Genomic DNA, 17967 nt, shown 5'->3' with positions numbered 1-17967 from the left:
CCATCATTGGGTACATTAAGCCCCGCCTATCACCTTCCGGCAACTTACTTCCGTCGCCTGAGAGACTGTTCAGTGTTTTGCAGACTAATAGCCAATAAAATGACTCAAGTAGAAAAGCGACAACTATGAGGACCAATAGACTATTTAACTCATTTTCTGATTCATTATAGCACCCAATAAGAGATCTACATCCGGGTCTGGAGGCGTTGCATCTGATATTTGGCCCAATAGAAGCATTTCTGGTGGGGGCGGAGGCGACGTTTTGGGGAGCGGGAGTGAGCCGGCGAGAGAGTAGGCAGGAAAGATGGCTGTCCTCGCGCCTCTGATTGCTTTGGTGTACTCGGTGCCGCGGCTTTCACGATGGCTAGCCCGACCTTATTGCCTTCTGTCTGCCCTGCTTTCCGTTGCTTTTCTCCTCGTGAGGAAACTGCCGCCGATTTGCAATGGTCTCCCCACGCAACGCGAAGATGGCAACCCGTGTGACTTTGACTGGGTGAGCGCCCCCTGCCTTACCATCCCTCTCGACCTTGACCATCCCTGCACTGCAGGTGCATGTGAAAATATGGGTGCAGGTTTCGGGATGTAGCCGCCTTTCAGACTTTGAGTGAGGAGCCTAGGCCGTTATCTAGTCTTAGTCTTCGTGTTTAAGATGGAGAAACAGATTCCAGGCTTTCCCTCACAGATGAACAGTATTCTACAGTGATTCCAAGTTACCTGGGTGCCTTTGAAGAAGACAAGGCCAGGAGTGGAAATACCATTTAAAATTTTTCTAATTTTTTTTTAACGAAGTAATCACTGTGCAGTTAGGCGATTTCTCAAGGTACAGCATTCAGAAAGTGCTGTCTAGCCGTATTCAATTCTCTGATAGACCGGCAGACATAGGTCGCTGACTCAACAAAATAAATGACATTGGTGGAAAACTGCTAATCTGGGCATAGTAACTGCACACACTATCTTTCTGAGATGGAATAGGAAAATAGGGAAGATTACAAAAATATGAGGTGGGGGGAAGCCCCTCAACCATCTAAGGAGCAATATTTAAGAACAATTAACATTTGCCATGAAGGTTGTGGACATAGAGCTTTCCTATACAGATATTTATGCTAAAATAGCAATGGCCAGGACTTATGGCCTAAAGGTATTAATATAACCTTGGGTAGGCCTCATGTTCTCTACTCTCAAACAAGATTATTAACTTTGTTTATATTAAAGATAAAATACTGTTGCCAGGGTTTTCATTGTACCGTTTTAATCCCAGCACTCTGGAGACAGAGGCAGGTGGACTTTTGTAACATTGATGTAAGGTAAGCCTAACCTATATAGGACTTTCTAGATTCATCAGGACTACATAGTTAGACCCTAACTCAAAACAAAAGAGCACACCAGATACCCTACTTATCTCAGTTCCTGTACTCTAGAGTCTTTCTTTATAAATTGCAACTCTGCCAGGTACCTCCTCAGAATTGCTCTATGATTTCATTAGGCCTTCTGAAGATAACAGCTTCAGATCCCACCAGTACAGTATAGATGAGTGGTAAAGAAAATGAAGTGCTTATGTTTTTGAGTCTTTATGAACTCCTCTTTCTCCTTTAACCTGCATACTTAAAGACTATATTAAAATAGCCTAGGAATGGAAAGATGGTTCAGTGGTTCAAAACACATACTCCTGCCAGGCAGTAGTGGCATGTGCCTTTAATCCCAGCACTTGGGAGGCAGAGGCCAGTGTAACTCTGAATTTGAAGCCAGCCTGGTCTACGGAGCTAGTTCCAGGACAGCCAGGGCTACACAGAGAAACCCTGTCTTGGGGGAAGTAGGGGGAATAATACGTACTCATTTCTGGTAACTCAGATTTGATTCTTATTGCCTAAATCAGGAGATGGGGCTTCCAGTAACTCCAAATTTGGGGGGTCTTTTTTTAGGCACCAGCACTCACTTGCACATACCAGTATGTGATAAAAATAATAAAAAGCAAATATAGAATTAAGAAGACCTCAACTCTGGGGACTGGAGAGATGAGATGGCTCAGTAGTTAAGAGCACTGGCTGCTCTTTGAGAAGACTTGAGTGAGGTTCCTAGCACCCACATGATGGTTCAAAACCATCCATCATTCTAGTTCCAGAGGGTCCAGCAATGACCTCTGGTCTCTGTGAGTACTAGACAGACAGTACATTTATAAACATTCAAGTTAACCCCGAATACACATTTAATATATTACACATAAAATAAAAATAATTTTTAAAAACAAATGCACACACCCCTTTTTATACTGGCTAGCTGTAAAACTCTCCTTTAATGAAACTATGAATCCCACTTTGGCCTGAGTGGACTCCTAAAAGATTAGGGTCACTCTTCAGGCTCGGCCAGCAACAGTGGGACTGTCTGTTGTCCTCATTGTCCTGGAACATGTTAGGTAGACCAAGCTAGGTTTGAGCTTTTGGTGTTTCTCCTGCCTCTGTCCTCTAGAACGCTGGGTTCACATGTGTGCATCACTGCATGTAGATTCAACACTGTGTGTATCCTGAAGATGGAAAACAGCATAAAAATTTGAGAGTCACTGAATAGGAATTTAATAATAATATAATAATAACAGTAATTGTAAAAAGCACAGCATCGTAATCCACATTGTAATTTCAGCTTTGGGGGTGCGGGCAAGAAGACCACAAGTTTAAAGTAAACCAACATAGCAAGTTGGGTGCCAGCTTGACCTATGAAAGATTGGCGAAAACAAAATAAAAGACAAAGCAGTGTCGTCCCGGCTGTATAACAAGATACTTCTCAAAATCAAATGACAAAAAAGAAGGCCCACACTTGAGAGGCTAAGGTGGGAGGAGCATTGTGAGTTTGAAAGAAGAACTGACTCCTGCAGTTGTCCTGTCTTCCACATGTGTGCTGTAGCACATGCATGAGAGTGTATACACACAATAGCTGTCGCTAAATATGGGACATAGTTATATACCCCAATACTGGTACTTTACAGACTAGGCAAGAAATTGCTTAGGCAAGACAGTGAGACCAAGTCTCAAAGACAGAAGGAGAGATGGAGAAAAAGAAAAAAAAAAAGAGAAAACCCAAAGGTCATGGATTTGTTGAAAGATCCCAGCCATTTGCCAAGGGTAGACCCTAAGCCTAGGTCTTTTGACTTGTTGGTACCACTGCCCCTCAGCTAGCTCCGTTTATGTCTTGTTTACCAACTCAAGCTAGATCTCTTGTCTTGCATTTCATAGTTTGCCCCCGACCCCATCAGTCTCCTTCAGCACTGTGCTCTTGTATCTTCCAGAGAGAAGTGGAGATCCTGATGTTCCTTAGTGCCATTGTGATGATGAAGAACCGCAGATCCAGTGAGTTTCCCTGCTGTGTACTGGCTGGGATCTGGGCCTCCTGTCCTGCTGAGGCTCCTTTTTTGTCCTATTAGAGGAACATTGTATTTAGTTAATTAACTAGTTCCACATTTCAGGCCAGGGGCTAGTTTCACCTTGGGCTTCTCTGTCCTCTCCCTCCTGTTCCCATTTCAAAATACCCCAGGAAGAGGGACAAAGAGTGGGCTGGAGCTTCAGCCCAGCCTGACTGTGCTGTCTCTGTGTTCCAGTCACTGTGGAGCAGCATGTAGGCAACATCTTCATGTTTAGTAAAGTGGCCAACGCAATTCTTTTCTTCCGATTGGATATTCGAATGGGCCTGCTGTACCTCACGCTCTGCATAGGTGAGAAGATGGCTTTTATTATGCTAAGGTTCTATAATGTAATAATTTTAAATAGTAAAGTTCTTTGATAAAGGTTTGGTTTTTTTTTGAGATCCTTATCTTGCACCTAATGAAATGTGTGTAGCTCTGGTGGTGTTTACTTAGACAGGATTTTAAGAGGAATATGTGCATGTATGTATTCTTTGATGTCTGAAATTCCTGAGTGAGTTTGTAAGTAAATCTGTAAAAGGCATTGTTGACATTTTTTTCTGTGTTCAGTGTTCCTGATGACCTGCAAGCCCCCCTTGTACATGGGTCCTGAGTATATCAAGTACTTCAATGATAAAACCATCGACGTGAGTATTCTACTTTCTGTTTCTTGATCCTGCTTTGTGGTTTTGTGTTCTTCATTCATAAAGACAGTGCCTCATGGTAAAAGTAAATAGCTGGGGTTGGTGATGGGTAATTGTTATCCTCATACTTGAGAGGCTGAGGTACGATTGCTGTATAGGGGGTTGGTCTGGTGCTGCTTGTACTCAAACACTAAATTCTGTACCATAAAATCCAGTTGCTCCAGACTAGTGAATCCTCATGTATGCCTTTGTTTAAACCTTGCTCCCCAATTTAAAACTAGTAGTTAAAACTAGTGACAGCCAATAAGTGGGAGAGTGGGGGGGGGGATAGAGAGAGATGGAGTTTGAGTTACCAGATTGTGGGTCCCGGGTAGGGACCAGGAAGAGAAGGAGCACGGAGTTGGCAAAGAGGGAGAAGACAGGAAGTCTCTATGAGTCATGATTGGAAGTACGTGCCGGAGGGAAATGCCTCCCTAGGACAGCAGATTGCTGGAGCAGAAGTAGCTCAGAGAATTAGCAAAAAGCAAGTATTTGGGGAGCATAGTTGGGGTAGTAGCCAAACTAGCATGAGAGATTTAGATTAGGGGTGATTCCCAGTATCGTGCAGAGCCTAATAAATACCATATTGTTTATGTCCCATTTATTTGAAGCTAGATGAGGATAAGGTTTTTTTTTTTTTTTTTTTGTTTTGTTTGTTTTTTGGATTTGGTTTTTTCGAGACAGGGTTTCTCTGTGTAGCCCTGACTGTCCTGGAACTCACTCTGTAGACCAGGCTGGTCTCGAACTCAGAAATCCACCTGCCTCTGCCTCCCAGAGTGCTGGGATTACAGACGTGCGCCACCACCACCTGGCTATTTTGGTTTTTCAAGATAGGGTTTCTCTGGGTAGTCCTGGCTATCCTGGAACTTCCTCCATAGACCAGGTTGGCCTCAAATCAGAGCTCCTCTTGCCTCTGCCTACCAAATGCTGGGATTAAAGGTCTGCTTAGTGGGTTGCTGCAAGTTTGAGGAAGTGTAGGCTACATAATGAGTTCTAGAACAGTTCCAGCTCCATTGGAAACTTCTCTCTCAGTAAAGAATGGTAGGCTGGTGAGATGGGTTTCGTCATGTAAGGATATGTGCTGCACAAGTCCTGACAGCCTGAAACTTGCTCGCTGGAACAAGTAGAATTTGAGAATCCACTGCACAGAGTTGTTCTCTGGCCTCCATATGTGCACAATGGCGTGCGTGCGTGCGTGCGCGCACGTACACACACACACACACACACACACACACAAATAATAATTAAAAAATAAACTAAAAAAACTAAAAAAAAAAAAAAAAGTCCTTGCTTCCAAGCCTCAATCTTCAGATTAGAAGGAGAAAATTGAGGACTGGAGAGATGGCTCAATGGTTAAGAGCACTGACTGCACTTCCAGAGGTCCTGAGTTCAATTTGTAGCAACCACATAGAGGCTCACAAGCATCTGTAATGTATATCCAATGCCACCTTTTGGTGTGTCTGAATACAGCAACAGTATATTCACATATATGAAATAAAGAAATTTTTAAAAAATAAACAATTGACTGAAGCTGACTGTGGCACACATGCCTTCACTCACACAATAAATACAATTAATTTTTTTTCAGGTTATTAAAAAGGTTGATGGCCATTCCAGGAGAAGGTCCATCTCTTGATAAATAATATTTTATAAATGCTTATTTTATCCCTCTCTCCCCCCAAAAAAGTGATATTTATTTGTGGTAAACTGCTTACCTCACATGTACGAGGCACTGGGTTCAATGCCTGGCACCGACAGACAAACCTGGAAGTGTTGTCAGGGTACTCGTATAGGAAAGAGGAAGCCCAGGCTGTCAGGTCTGAACCTTCTCAGATGCCCAGGTGATTTAGCCTATTCTCTGTTCCCTTTGTGTGGTAGGAAGAACTGGAGCGAGACAAGAGAGTCACTTGGATTGTGGAGTTCTTTGCCAACTGGTCTAATGATTGCCAGTCCTTTGCTCCCATCTACGCTGACTTGTCCCTCAAGTGAGTATGCACAGTGAGGCCTATCAGAAACAGAAATGCTGTGGCTCCTTTCCTTTGTCCTTAAGTTTCACATATCCAAAGTTGTTTCGCTTTTTCTTTTTCTTTTTTTCTCCTTTTCTTACCTCGATATCTATACTTTAATTTTCCTCGGTCCAGTCCTTTATTTTTCAGTCTGTTAAACACTATATATTTTTTGCAGGTACAACTGTTCAGGGCTAAATTTTGGGAAGGTAGATGTTGGACGTTACACAGATGTTAGCACACGGTATGTAGATGCTTGGGCTAAAGACCTGAGTGAGAATTCCTTGGAGTGATTGCTGTAAGTAATGTACACAGGTGCACTGTACTGAGTCCTCATCTGACCCTGTAGGTACAAAGTGAGCACATCACCTCTCACCAAACAACTCCCTACCCTGATCCTCTTCCAAGGTGGCAAGGAGGTAATTCGTCGGCCACAGATTGACAAGAAAGGACGAGCTGTCTCTTGGACCTTTTCTGAGGTATGTGAGACACAAGGGCAATGGTTGGGAGAAAGATACACAGCAGTGAATGGGCCATATCCTTAGTCTGGGTGTAACCCTGAGTTCTGACACTTGATTCTGAGGACGTAGATTAGTTATAGGATGTTACCTGTTAAGTCAGCAGATTTATGTTATATGCTGCTAATGCTGAGGAAAAATGATAAACACTTGGTCTGTGAAGTGCCTGTATTCTGTAGGCAATTAGGTTCTTCATCACTAAATTTCAGTAAATCCAAGGCAGTACCACCTAGCTCATACTGCTTTACCGTTGCATGTAGATACAATTCTTGGCACAATAACTGGCCTCTAGTGAACATTCAAGTATCAGAAAAAAGGTAGGTTAGGGCAGACTCTGCCCTCTGGTTCCTCTGGTTTATAGACTGTGCTTAGGTAAATACTTCCTACTCCTAAACTCTGAACTTCACCTTCCTGCCTAGCGGTTGATGTGTTCATCTTTTTTGTGTAGGAGAATGTGATTCGAGAATTCAACTTGAATGAGCTATACCAACGAGCGAAGAAGCTCTCAAAGGGTGGAGACAACGTGTCAGAAGAGAAGCCTGTGGACCCTGCTCCCACTGCTGTGCCAAATGGGGAAAACAAGAAGGACAAATAGGATCCTGAATTGTTTTTGCTCCCTCTCCTGTCAGTTTCAGGAACCTTTGAGGCCCAGTTCCAGCTGTAATCACAATCCTTGCCTGAGGCCTTTGATTTCTCTGTTTAGCTGTGCCTGGGTGGGGGCACTGTGCCTGCTTCTGATTTTTAAAGAAGCATCTTGGGAACCATGAAGCAGTCTACTAGGAAGGGCTCTTCTGCCCTGGGCAGCTGTTTCTCGAAGGGAGTGATCTCATGGATAGAGGTAGAAATGGTTTCCCTCGAAGGTTCGGTCAATGTGTAAATTGCTATTCAACACTTGGATATTGCCAGTTTGTGGTTTAATTTTTCCTCCTAGTGAGCTTGCAAAGCATAGACTAAATTAAACTCTAATGTTAGATGTCAGAGTATGAAGCTCTTAGAATTTTTCCTTAAGGACCCTTTCTTCCTTTAGGCCTTTCTGTCTTGATCTGTGCATTAAGAAATTTAAGTTTGGGGCTGAAAGAATGGCCCATCGATTAAGAAAGAACACTGGTGGCTGCTGTTCCAGAGGTTCTGAGTTCAATTCCCAGCAACTGCATGATGGCTCATAACCATCTATAATGAAATCTGGTGCCCTCTTCTGGCATGCCGGCAGAATACTGTACATAATAAGTAAATCTTAAAGAGAAAGAAATTTAAGGGCTTGGAGAAATGGCTCAGTGGTTAAAAGAATTGGCTGTTCTTCCAGAGGTCCCAGGTTTGATTCCTAGCAGCCACATGGAGGCTAAACCCTCCATAACTCTAGTCTCAGGGGCTCCGACATCTGCCCTTGACCTTAACTGGCACTGTATGTATGTGGTACACAAACACATGAAGGCAGAACACCTAAAAGGGGTGTTATCATTTAAGCGTCACTGATCCCGGTGAAAAGCCTTCAACCAGGATTTTATCATTGGAAATAGAGTTGAATGATCATCCTGAGTTGTGGGAACTGAGAGGAAGGGTGCTATAAACCTGAACGGTTCCACTGTGTGGCGGGGCGGGGCCTGAAGAAGAAAGCCCTGTGGCTGGACCGCTGTTCTCTCCTATCCCACAGCTTTTCCTAATAAAGGGATTGTTATTTTGATTGCCCTGGTGTTTCTCCTTTATTAGTGGCAGCTGCAGGGGAACTGCTTTTTTTTTTTTTAAATTTAAATCCTAAGATTGAACTCAGGGACTCCAAAAGCCAAACACACCTCTAAACCTCAATTAACTTCCTTTTAAAGTTATGGGTGAGGGTCTTTATCCGTTGGAGATGAACCCTAAGTCACCATCCTCTTGATTTCACCTGAGTTATATGAGAATATATAGGCACCAGCTACTGCATCTGGATTGTAAATGGCTGGGGTTCAAAATACACTTAACCGTTCAAATGGCAGGGGTTTAAAAATACACTTAATCAGCCGGGCGGCGGTAGCGCACGCCTGTAATCCCAGCTCTTGGGAGGCAGAGGCAGGCGGATTTCTGAGTTCGAGGCCAGCCTGGTCTACAGAGTGAGCGCCAGGACAGCCAGGGCTATACAGAGAAACCCTGTCTCAAAAAAACCTAATCCAAAAACACTTAATCGTTCCGTTTGGTTTCACCACGTGGGTATGTGGATTAACAAAATCGGTGCGCATTAGCTAGTTTGTGTAGTCTACGTACAAACGCCATGGAAATGCGGTGATGGAAATGCGGTGTAGACTTCACTGGGATTGGTCTGAGGAGGGAGGCTCTCCAGGTCCCACCGTCTCCGCCCAAAGTGGTTTTCTCCTGATCCCAGTACAGGACCCCACAGCGGTACAAAGTGGATTGATCCGGATTTCCGCGCCGACTCCCTCCTGATAGGCTGTGTGGTTGTGCTTGAAAGGTTCCGCCTTCAGATCACGTGCCCTTCCACCCCACCCCGGCGCGATTCCCTTTGCTGCGAGATTTGAACTTTGCAACTGATTCCCGGCTGCTGGCCCTTCGGGGTTGCGTCGCCACTTTATTCCACCAACGCTTCATCCCGAAATCCGTGCCATGGCCCCTCTCGGAAGAAAGCGTAAGGCCGGGGCCGCGCCTACCGAGCCGGCGGACAAGCGCGAGAAGCTGGCGGAGGGAGCGGCCGTGGTCATTGAGCACTGGTGAGGGGCTGGGGAGTCGAGGAGGGCAGGAAAGAGTAGGCTCTGGCGGCTGGGACCAGAGACTCCATTTGCAATCGCTGTGTCCGCAGCACGAGCTGACGCGTCTACGGCCGCCATGCTGCTGCCCTAAGCCAGGCTCTGCAACTGGAGGCCCCAGAGCTACCTGTGCAAGTGAACCCGTCCAAACCGCGGAGGGGTAGCTTCGAGGTGACGCTGCTGCGTCCGGACAGCAGCCGTGAGTGGAGGCCGCGATGGGGGAGGGGCGAGGAGCGACCCCCGGCCACCTGATAACTGAGGGGAGTGGGTACTACTAATGAGTACCACCATAATTTGACTTTATCCAATCCTTTCCCAGGTGTTGAACTCTGGACTGGTATTAAGAAGGGCCCTCCGCGAAAGCTCAAATTTCCTGAGCCTCAAGAGGTGGTTGAAGAATTGAAGAAGTACCTTTCATAAAGAGGTTGGGAAAGAATCCTCCTGTTGAGGTTTGCATCATGACCAGGGGATGCACACTGGGGTGGACAGGAACGTCCACCATTATGGTATATTTTACATGGGATTCGGGATTTTCGAAGAGGAGCTAATTTGTAGAATTCCTGCTGATAACAATCCCAACCCCTGGGGCTGGAGAGATGGCTCAGCGGGTAAGAGCACCGACTGCTCTTCCAAAGGTCATGAGTTCGAATCCCAGCATCCACATGGTGGCTCACAACCATCCATAAAGAGATCTGACACCTACAGTGTACTTACATATAATAAATAAATATTAAAAAAAAAAAAACATTCCCAACCCCCAAACACATCTAAGTGCCATTTGTGCTCTCTGAAGTTAGTTAAGTCTTGCCCTGAGGGTATTGGCAAGTTTTGTTTGCTAATTCAGTTTTCTACCTCTGGTACTATTTTTAATTCCATGAGTCTATTGCAAATCTTACCCCGTCAATAAAGTATGGCTTACTTCTAGTTAAGGTTTTTCTCCCTTGTATTGGCAGAATCTTTGCTGTTACTTCACTTTACCTTTTCTGGGTTTTGTTAGTAATCTGTGAGATATGGTAGCATTAACCCCCACTTCTTGGTTACATGGATTTGATTTTTGTCCCTAGTGCTTTGTTATGCATGTTTAGCAATCACTGATGGAAGGTGAAGTTCCTGAGCTCTGGAGTTGTAGGTGAGGGTGGGCATGTCTCTCTCAGTCCTTGTGATTGACCCTGCTCTGATGTTCCTGTCTCTGTTTGCAGCTTTCAGTCCCTGGAGATGTTGAAGCATTTATGATGGTGCATGGCCAAACTTAAGCTGTGTGCCTGAAGCCATAGTTTCTTCCTCACCAGAAGTGATGGTTCAGTTGTGAGGCAGCCCTCCAGCAAGGCATTGTAAAAGTGTTTCAATTGTTTAATAAAAGTTCAAGTATCTGAGAATAAGGATCAAGTTTAAATTTTGTCTTAAAAATTAATAGAACTAGCTTTGTGGGGTTGTTGGTGTTTGTATTTTTCATAGTGCAAAGTAACTTATGTCTGGAAATTTTAAGACCTAAGGAAAAACATGTGAAATACTTATAAAACATGAATGTTGCGGGGTTTGGTGGTGTATACCTGCAATCTCAGCTCTTGGGAGTCTGACAGGGGGACTGGGAGTTCATGGCCAATCTGGCCTCCAGAGGCCCTACTTTAAAACAAAACGGTACAAAGCAAATCTGTTTTTTAAAACAACTATTTTTAATCTACTTCTCAGAAGTGGTCATGGAAGTAACATCTTTCTGGCTTCTGTGGCAGCTTTCTCTTGACTTCCCATACCGGCAGTGAGTACGCCCCATAGGTTGGGCTTAGTGGCACAAGTCTGTAACACTAGCTACAGGAGGCTGAGGCAGAAGTCAAAAGTTTAAGGCCAGCCTGTGCAATTTTGAGATCCCACTCATTTCAGTGTTCTACCTAACATGGCTTCAAACATTCTTTGAATACAACCACAAACAATGCTCAAAGTTTTCCTGAATTATCAGTGACTATGAGATGTCTCATGAACTGAGGCCTACTCATAACTATTCTTATGACCAGAGCTGGGGACCACAAAGTTTTGTCACTGAAAAATGGACTACAAAGAAATAGCTTTGTTCATAATTTTCTATCCATGGTAGTGCTATTTATTTGACTTCTGCCTGGTGCGCACACCTGAGGAAGGGAGGTCAGTGCTGAGAGGAGGAGATGTGCTTGCTTTTCTGCCAAGAAAGCCTTTTGTTGAACAGTTGTCACCCTCCTAGGAGCGCTAACCTGCCCTCCTGCCTCTACTATGTTAGTATATCTACTTCTGTTTCTGACTCTGAGGAAGGGTCAGGCCAAACAGAGGGAACATTAGTGGGCCCCAACCTCCCTTCCACTGTCCAGTCTACCACATCAATCTCTTCGTCTTCAGAACTGCCAGGAAATGGGTCCAGCAGTTCAGGGTTGGCAGGCACTTCCCTGACTGCCTTGGGAACAGGACACAATACCTCATCCATGCCTAGGGACACTTCCAGCCCTGTCTCTGCCCAGTTTGAGCATGGAGGAGAGAAATCACTATAAGATCTCTGGGAAGGGTCAGAGGAGTCAAGGTGGAGAAGTTTTTCTCCCTGACCATCCAGTGGCTGGGAGCTGGTAATTTCAAGGTCTGGAGTCCAAGAGCCTCTTAGTGACAGTGCCTCTCTACTTACCTCAGAGGGCATGACAAGGGGGCTAAGGGGCTCAATTGATTCTGTGTTCTCAGAGCGCAAGACAAGGGGACTAAAGGGCTCAACTGGCTCTTTGTTCTCACCAACTGGCTCCTTTTCCAATCCTGTGAGGTCTCTGGGCCAGAGTTCCATGTCTGGCAAACACCATTCTTCCCCTTCAATCCAATTCTTTCCTGTTTCTGACAGGTGATAACTTGGGGTTCTGCAGCCTTCAGCCCCAGGACTCTCCAAAGATCCTACTGGTGGCTCAACATCTGAGCCACATAGCATAAAGTCCAAAATCTCTTCCAGTTCACTGGTGGCTGCAGCACTTGTGATTCGATACTGCTCAGCCTCACAAGGTTGGCTAAGCAAGGTTGTGTCAAATGTGTAGGGCTCTCTGCAGTCAATATTCAAGTCAGATTCCTTCCCTGTCAGCATTGGACTGGACTCAAACTCTGACTTCACCACAGGGTGGTGTGGGGAGTGGCTAGCAGAGAGCAGAATGTCTTGAAGCCTAGGGCTCTCAGGGGAGTCCTGACACAGTTGTATTCTAGCAGGTATGTCCTGTTCATTAACTGAGGACAGCAGAGTTCCAGGAGGCTCTTCTACTTCTGAGGGTTCTAGGATCTGGGAGCTATCTTGAGTGTTTCTGAGGGGAGGCTCCTGTACCACCTCCCAGCAGGTACCGTTGACAATCTTCCTAAGTTTTACTCTTCCAACCTGCCCCTCCTCTACAGAGTTGGAGGTAGGAGCTCTGAGTTCTGGGCTCTGCTTCTTGTTTCCGCCTGTCTTCCCAGCATCAGGCGGCTCTGCAGTGCTCTGGAGAGAACTGATCTCCCCTGGTTTCTGCTTATCCACACCCTGTGCTGTTTTACTTACAGTTTTCTGCCTCCAAAGACGCCGGCCAGGGGCTGTGGGTATTGAGCTGGGACCACTTAACATGCTGGAAGGCAGAGATGTATAGACATGGGGTGAAGGCTTTGAGCGACTCAGCCTGATCTTTCTGGGCAACAGTTGCTCATCTACAGAAGGGTACAAGCTGGGAAGTGCTGTAGGACCAGGGTTACTCTTGTTTTCCTTAGGCCCTTCTCTCTGGCTGGATGGAGATGAGCTTCTTTCTTGAGTCAGGCAAATCCTGGCTTTCTTCTTGAGTAGAAGAGTGTCTGACAAGCTATCTGCATTTGGTAGGTTGCTCTTTTTGTGAGCCCCCTCTTCTTCCCCTAAGGATTTCAACCTCACTGCCCCAAGAGGACTAGGAGTCTCCGTGACAGGCAGCGGAGTTCGAGGGCGGCTTCTGGGTACCACCACTCTGGTAGAGATTGGTGCAGCACTTGGTGGTTGTAAGCACTCTCTGTTTAGTCTTCGGCCCTGTGGAGCCTTTACTAACTTCCCACCCTCTAGCTGAAGGGTTTCCAGCTCTGACACTCGGAGTTGACGGGCAGCAGACAGCACATCCTGGGCTTCTTCCTGAGATACCTCCATCTCTGACGTATACAGGAAGTCCACGAGCTTCCTTAGTGTCTGGATCTTTAGGCCTCCCAGCTCCAGCACCACCTTCCGACCCTGAACTGGCCTTTCCCGCTCCAAGCGTTCTGTGAAGAAGGGACTGCAGGCAGACAGGATGCAGCAGTGGGCTGGGACAGCCTCACCTCAAAAAACAAAAATAAAAACACAGTTAATATGCTTTTTCTTTGCTTTGGTTTGTTTTTAGTCCCAATAATAACAAAAATTACTAATTTGGAGATGAGAAAAAAACCTTAAGCAACAGCTTGAAAAGAGAGAGGAAATATGAAACAGTGTCAGCTAACCAATGTGTTTAGGGCTTTAAAAACCTTGTCCAAGCTGGGCGGTGGTGGAGCACACCTGTAATCCCAGCACTCTGGGAGGCAGAGGCAGGCGGATTTCTGAGTTCGAGGCCAGCCTGGTCTATAGAGTGAGTTCCAGGACAGCCAGGACTATACAGAGAAACCCTGTCTCGAAAAAGCCAAATCCAAAACACCAAAAACAAAACAAAAACAAAAACAAAAAAACAACAACAAAAAAACCTTGTCTAGGCTGAAGAGTGGTTAAAAGCACTGACTGTTCTTCAAGAGGTTCTGAGTTCAATTCTCAGCAACTACATGGGGACTCACAACCATCTGATCTGGTAATGGGATCTGATGCCGTCTGGTGTGTCTGAAGACAGCTACAGTGTATTCATATAAAGAAAACAAATCTAAAAACAACTACACACACACCTTGTCCAAGTCACATGTGGTGGTGTATGTAACATCAGAAGTTGGTAGATAGAAATATCAGGAATCAGACATTCTAAAGACCAGTATGAGCTATATATATGGTATTGTTTTAATATTTTTCTTTTGGTTTTTCAAAACAGGGTTTCTTTGTGAAGTCCTGGCTGTTCTGGAACTCCCTCAGTAGACTAGGGTGTCCTCACAGAGATCCACCTACACCTGTCTTAGCCTCCAGATTGCTGGGATTAAGGTGTGAGATTTTGTTTTCAAAAGACCCAAACAAACAAAAAAGCTTTCCTAAGTGCTTGACATATTTTAAACCTTTGCAACTATCCGATTAGAATAGTATGTACATTTTAAAGACTTTCTACACCCATTAAGACTTTGCAGTTTGTTTTTGTTTGCTTATTTCTATACAGGATCTGGTTATATAGCCCAGACTGGTTCAAATGCATGAATCATTTGAGAAGAGCAATCAGGCTCTAGTTCTTTTCTTTGTGTGTACATGCATATTCGTGAAGGGGTGATAACTGCATGCTATGTAACATAAACATGGAAGAGAACCAGCTCAAATGTCAGTTCCTACCTTTCTCCTTGACACAGGATCTCTTTGTTGTCCTTCATAATACCAGGACAGCTGGTCTACAAGTTTCCCAGGACTCTCATGCCCCTGCCTTCCATCTAGGCAAAGGAGCACTGGGTCTGGAGGTATGCACAACCATACTGCTTTACTTGGGGTCTGAAGATTCAAACTCCGGTCCTCACATTTGCATGTTAAGTTTGTTACCCATAGAGCATTCAATCTCCCTAACTCCTATAGTTTATATTTGCTTACTTATTTAGGGTATGTGGAGGCTAGAAGTTGACCTCAATTGATTTTCTATCTTATCCTTTGAGAGAGATATCTCACCAACCTGGCTAGAGTAGCTGGCCAACAAACCCCAGGGGTCTGTCCATCTCTACATTCCCAGCACTGGGAATATAGGAACATATATATCAAGACACTCAGCTTTTTATATAGGTGTTGACAATCCAAACATAGATATTTGTGTTTTCAAGGCAAGCACTTTACCAATTAAGCTCCTTCCCTAGCCCCTATTTGCATAGGATATGTGTGGATGCACAGTTCGTGTGTGTGTGTGTGTGCTATAAAATATACATATAGGTCAAAGAACAACTTGTGTTTTTCCTCATTTTTCTTTGATACAAGGTTTCTATCTTTCTATGTGTTTCCTAGGCCAGCCTAGCTGTCCTTTGGGCTCCCAAGGTTCTCCTGTCTTCTGACTCATCTCTTTGTAGGGGTGCTGGGATTATAGACAGTTGCACTATGTGTTTGGGTATTAGGTTTATGTCTACATGCTTGCACACTAGGACTTATACCCAGTGAGCCATTTCCCTATCCTCTTAGTTATTTTGGGGCTGGATGCCATGTTCTGTATTCTGGTTTAAAAGTCCCTATGTAGTCAAGGATGACCTGAAATTTCTGATCTTCCTGCTTCTACAGCATGTACCACCCCACCTGGTTTAATCTCTGCTGGGGATTGAACCCCAGGGATTCTTAAAAACTAGGTTAACACTCTGTCAACTCAATTATATGCTCAACTTTTATTTTTTTTTACTTTTGTTTTTTGGATTTGTTTTTTTCAAGACAGGGTTTCTCTGTATAGCCCTGGCTGTCCTGGAACTCACTCTGTAGACCAGGCTGGCCTCGAACTCAGAATTCTGCTTGCCTCTGCCTCCTTCCAGAGTGCTGGGATTACAGGCGTGCACCACTACCACCCAGCTATTTTTTTTTTAAAGATTTATGTGTTTATATTTTATGTGTATGTTCTGCTTGCATAGATGCCTGATGCTTAAGGAAGCCAGAAGAGGGCGCCAGATCTCTTGGAACTGGATAGCCTGTAAAATGCCATGCCTTTGCTGGGAACTGAACTGTGGTCCTCTGTAACACCCACAGGTGCTTTTAACCAATCCCTCCAGCCAACCCCTCCCCCCCCCACTTTTGTTTAATGTTATGTTGGTTTGTTTGTTGAGATGGTCTGGGCATGAAAGATGACTTAGCATAGGAAGGTACTAGCATCCAACCAAGCCGAGCCCTGAGATCCATCCCCGAAGCCCACATGATGAAAGGAGACAACTGAGTCCTGTAAGCTGTGTGCCATGGTACACCTCCCAGCCCACAAAACAAATGATATCTGTGTCTGTGACAGAGCATGGGCACACACAGGAGCAGCATGCATGAGGACACCTCACTCTGTAGCCTGGGCTGTCCTTGTGATCCTTTTACAGCAAGTCCTGCCTATCTTCAAGATTTACTTTTTTTTTTTTTAAAACCCAGGTTTGAATTATATACTGAATACTCCATCCACAGAGAAGCATATGTACCACATATGTGCCAGTTGCTAAGAGAGCATTGGATCCCCTGGAACAGGACTTATGTGCCTGCTGGTACAAAAGCAACCTGTTCTTAGCCAGTGAGCCCTATCTTTCCAGCCCCATTCTGTTTTAATTTTAGGAGTTAAAAAATTAGTAACAGTTTAACTTTAAAAAAAATGGTTTTATGTTTTACCTACAAATGAATCTGTGTCCCACACGTGTGAGTTACAGACAATTGTAAGTTGAAATGTGGATTCTAGGAATCAAACCAGGATCCTCTGGAAGAGGGGTCAATAATCTGAACCATTAAGCTATCTTTTCAGCTTCCCAACAATTTTCCTCTTGAGAATAGTTTTAGAAGGGCTGGGGATATAGCTCATTTTGTAGAGTGCTTGTTTACAATGCACAAAAACCACAGGATTGATCTCTAGCTCTGCATCAAATTAGGCATGGTGGTAGATTTAGGAGGCAGGAGAATTAGAAGTTCAAGACCTTTTTCAGCTACACAGAGTGAGGAAAACCTAAGTTACATGAGGCCCTATCTCAAAAAACAACAACAACAAAAACCTTATTCTAAGCCAGGTGTGGTGGTAAAAGAAAGCCTTTAATCCTAGCCCTGGAGAGGCAGAGGAGTTTCAGGTCTCTGAGTTTGAGGCCAGCCTGGCCTACATAGCAAGTTCTAGGTCACCTGGGCTACTAGTGATACCCTATCTCAACAAAACAAACACCACCACTAACAAAGCCTCATACCCTCACAAAAATAATTGTCCTGGAAACAGAAAGCTTTTTGTCAAAGTTTACAATATTTATAGCTAATAACATTCTTCTGGGTTGGCAGTTTACCTCTGGCCTTAAACTCATTTTACCTTGTTTGTTCTATAGTGATTGTTCAGTTCAACTGCAGTTACTTTCTTACCCTCTGCCTGCAGAAGGGCATCACAAAACACACCACTCTGCTGCTGGTGATGAAGCTGCAGAAAGGCTACCCGGAGGAATCGGGGGTTCCTGTACAGGATTTTGGAACTGGCAGGAGAGCACATGTTGTATTTGGTTAATAAACCTTCTAAGTTTTCCTGGTTCAGATTCCTGTGGGGAGATAACATATTTCAGAGTTATGATTATATCTAACTTATGTTTTTGTCTATGCAATGGCAGAGAAAATTTAAAAGCTAATGAGTTGAAGAAACACTAGCTGAGAAGTTACCGTGAGGATAATGTCAAGAAAGACTATTATGACAGGGTGAGTCTTGGCTATTCTGAAGTAGCATAGCTGTATTTATATTATTCAGATGACCTAACTTCTCAGAGACTCACTTTTCTAATGCATGAAATGGAAATAACAGTACTTACCTTGTAAGACTTCTAAAAAAAAATGTAAATAAGCTA

General features: G+C 44.5%; 3 protein-coding genes across 6 annotated transcripts; 2 read left to right on the top strand and 1 right to left on the bottom strand.

The window, feature by feature from the left end:
- Window positions 1-236: 236 nt before the first annotated feature.
- On the top strand, window positions 237-8276 carry Tmx2 (thioredoxin related transmembrane protein 2). Of its 3 annotated transcripts, XM_052182826.1 has the most exons (8): window positions 242-493; window positions 3278-3338; window positions 3587-3700; window positions 3959-4035; window positions 5950-6056; window positions 6256-6321; window positions 6427-6556; window positions 7044-8276. In XM_052182826.1, exons 1-8 carry the CDS (start codon window positions 305-307, stop codon window positions 7188-7190), a joined length of 891 nt encoding a protein of 296 aa, XP_052038786.1. In that variant the 5' UTR covers window positions 242-304; the 3' UTR covers window positions 7191-8276. The 3 variants fall into 3 exon arrangements, with proteins under 3 accessions (XP_052038788.1, XP_052038786.1, XP_052038787.1); XM_052182828.1 differs by lacking the exon at window positions 7044-8276 and having other exon boundaries at window positions 237-493; window positions 6256-6310; window positions 6427-6519; XM_052182827.1 differs by lacking the exon at window positions 3587-3700.
- Window positions 8277-9056: 780 nt separating this feature from the next.
- Selenoh (selenoprotein H) lies at window positions 9057-10709 on the top strand. Of its 2 annotated transcripts, none has more exons than XM_052182823.1 (4): window positions 9057-9294; window positions 9384-9529; window positions 9650-9754; window positions 10530-10709. In XM_052182823.1, the coding sequence occupies exons 1-3, from the start codon at window positions 9191-9193 to the stop codon at window positions 9748-9750; spliced, it is 351 nt and encodes a 116-aa protein (XP_052038783.1). In that variant the 5' UTR covers window positions 9057-9190; the 3' UTR covers window positions 9751-9754; window positions 10530-10709. The 2 variants fall into 2 exon arrangements, with proteins under 2 accessions (XP_052038783.1, XP_052038782.1); XM_052182822.1 differs by having other exon boundaries at window positions 9650-9779.
- A 346-nt stretch (window positions 10710-11055) lies between these two features.
- Window positions 11056-17639, bottom strand: Btbd18 (BTB domain containing 18). Its single transcript, XM_052181176.1, has 2 exons — window positions 17498-17639; window positions 11056-13620 (listed from the first exon to the last, which is right to left on the bottom strand). Exons 1-2 carry the CDS (start codon window positions 17619-17621, stop codon window positions 11570-11572), a joined length of 2175 nt encoding a protein of 724 aa, XP_052037136.1. The 5' UTR covers window positions 17622-17639; the 3' UTR covers window positions 11056-11569.
- Window positions 17640-17967: the final 328 nt, after the last annotated feature.

The sequence above is a fragment of the Apodemus sylvaticus genome, chromosome 5 (assembly GCF_947179515.1).
Source record: "Apodemus sylvaticus chromosome 5, mApoSyl1.1, whole genome shotgun sequence".
Lineage (NCBI taxonomy): Eukaryota > Metazoa > Chordata > Mammalia > Rodentia > Muridae > Apodemus > Apodemus sylvaticus.
The sequence above is the reverse complement of the archived record's forward strand: the minus strand, read 5'-3'. Positions and strand labels throughout refer to the sequence as shown.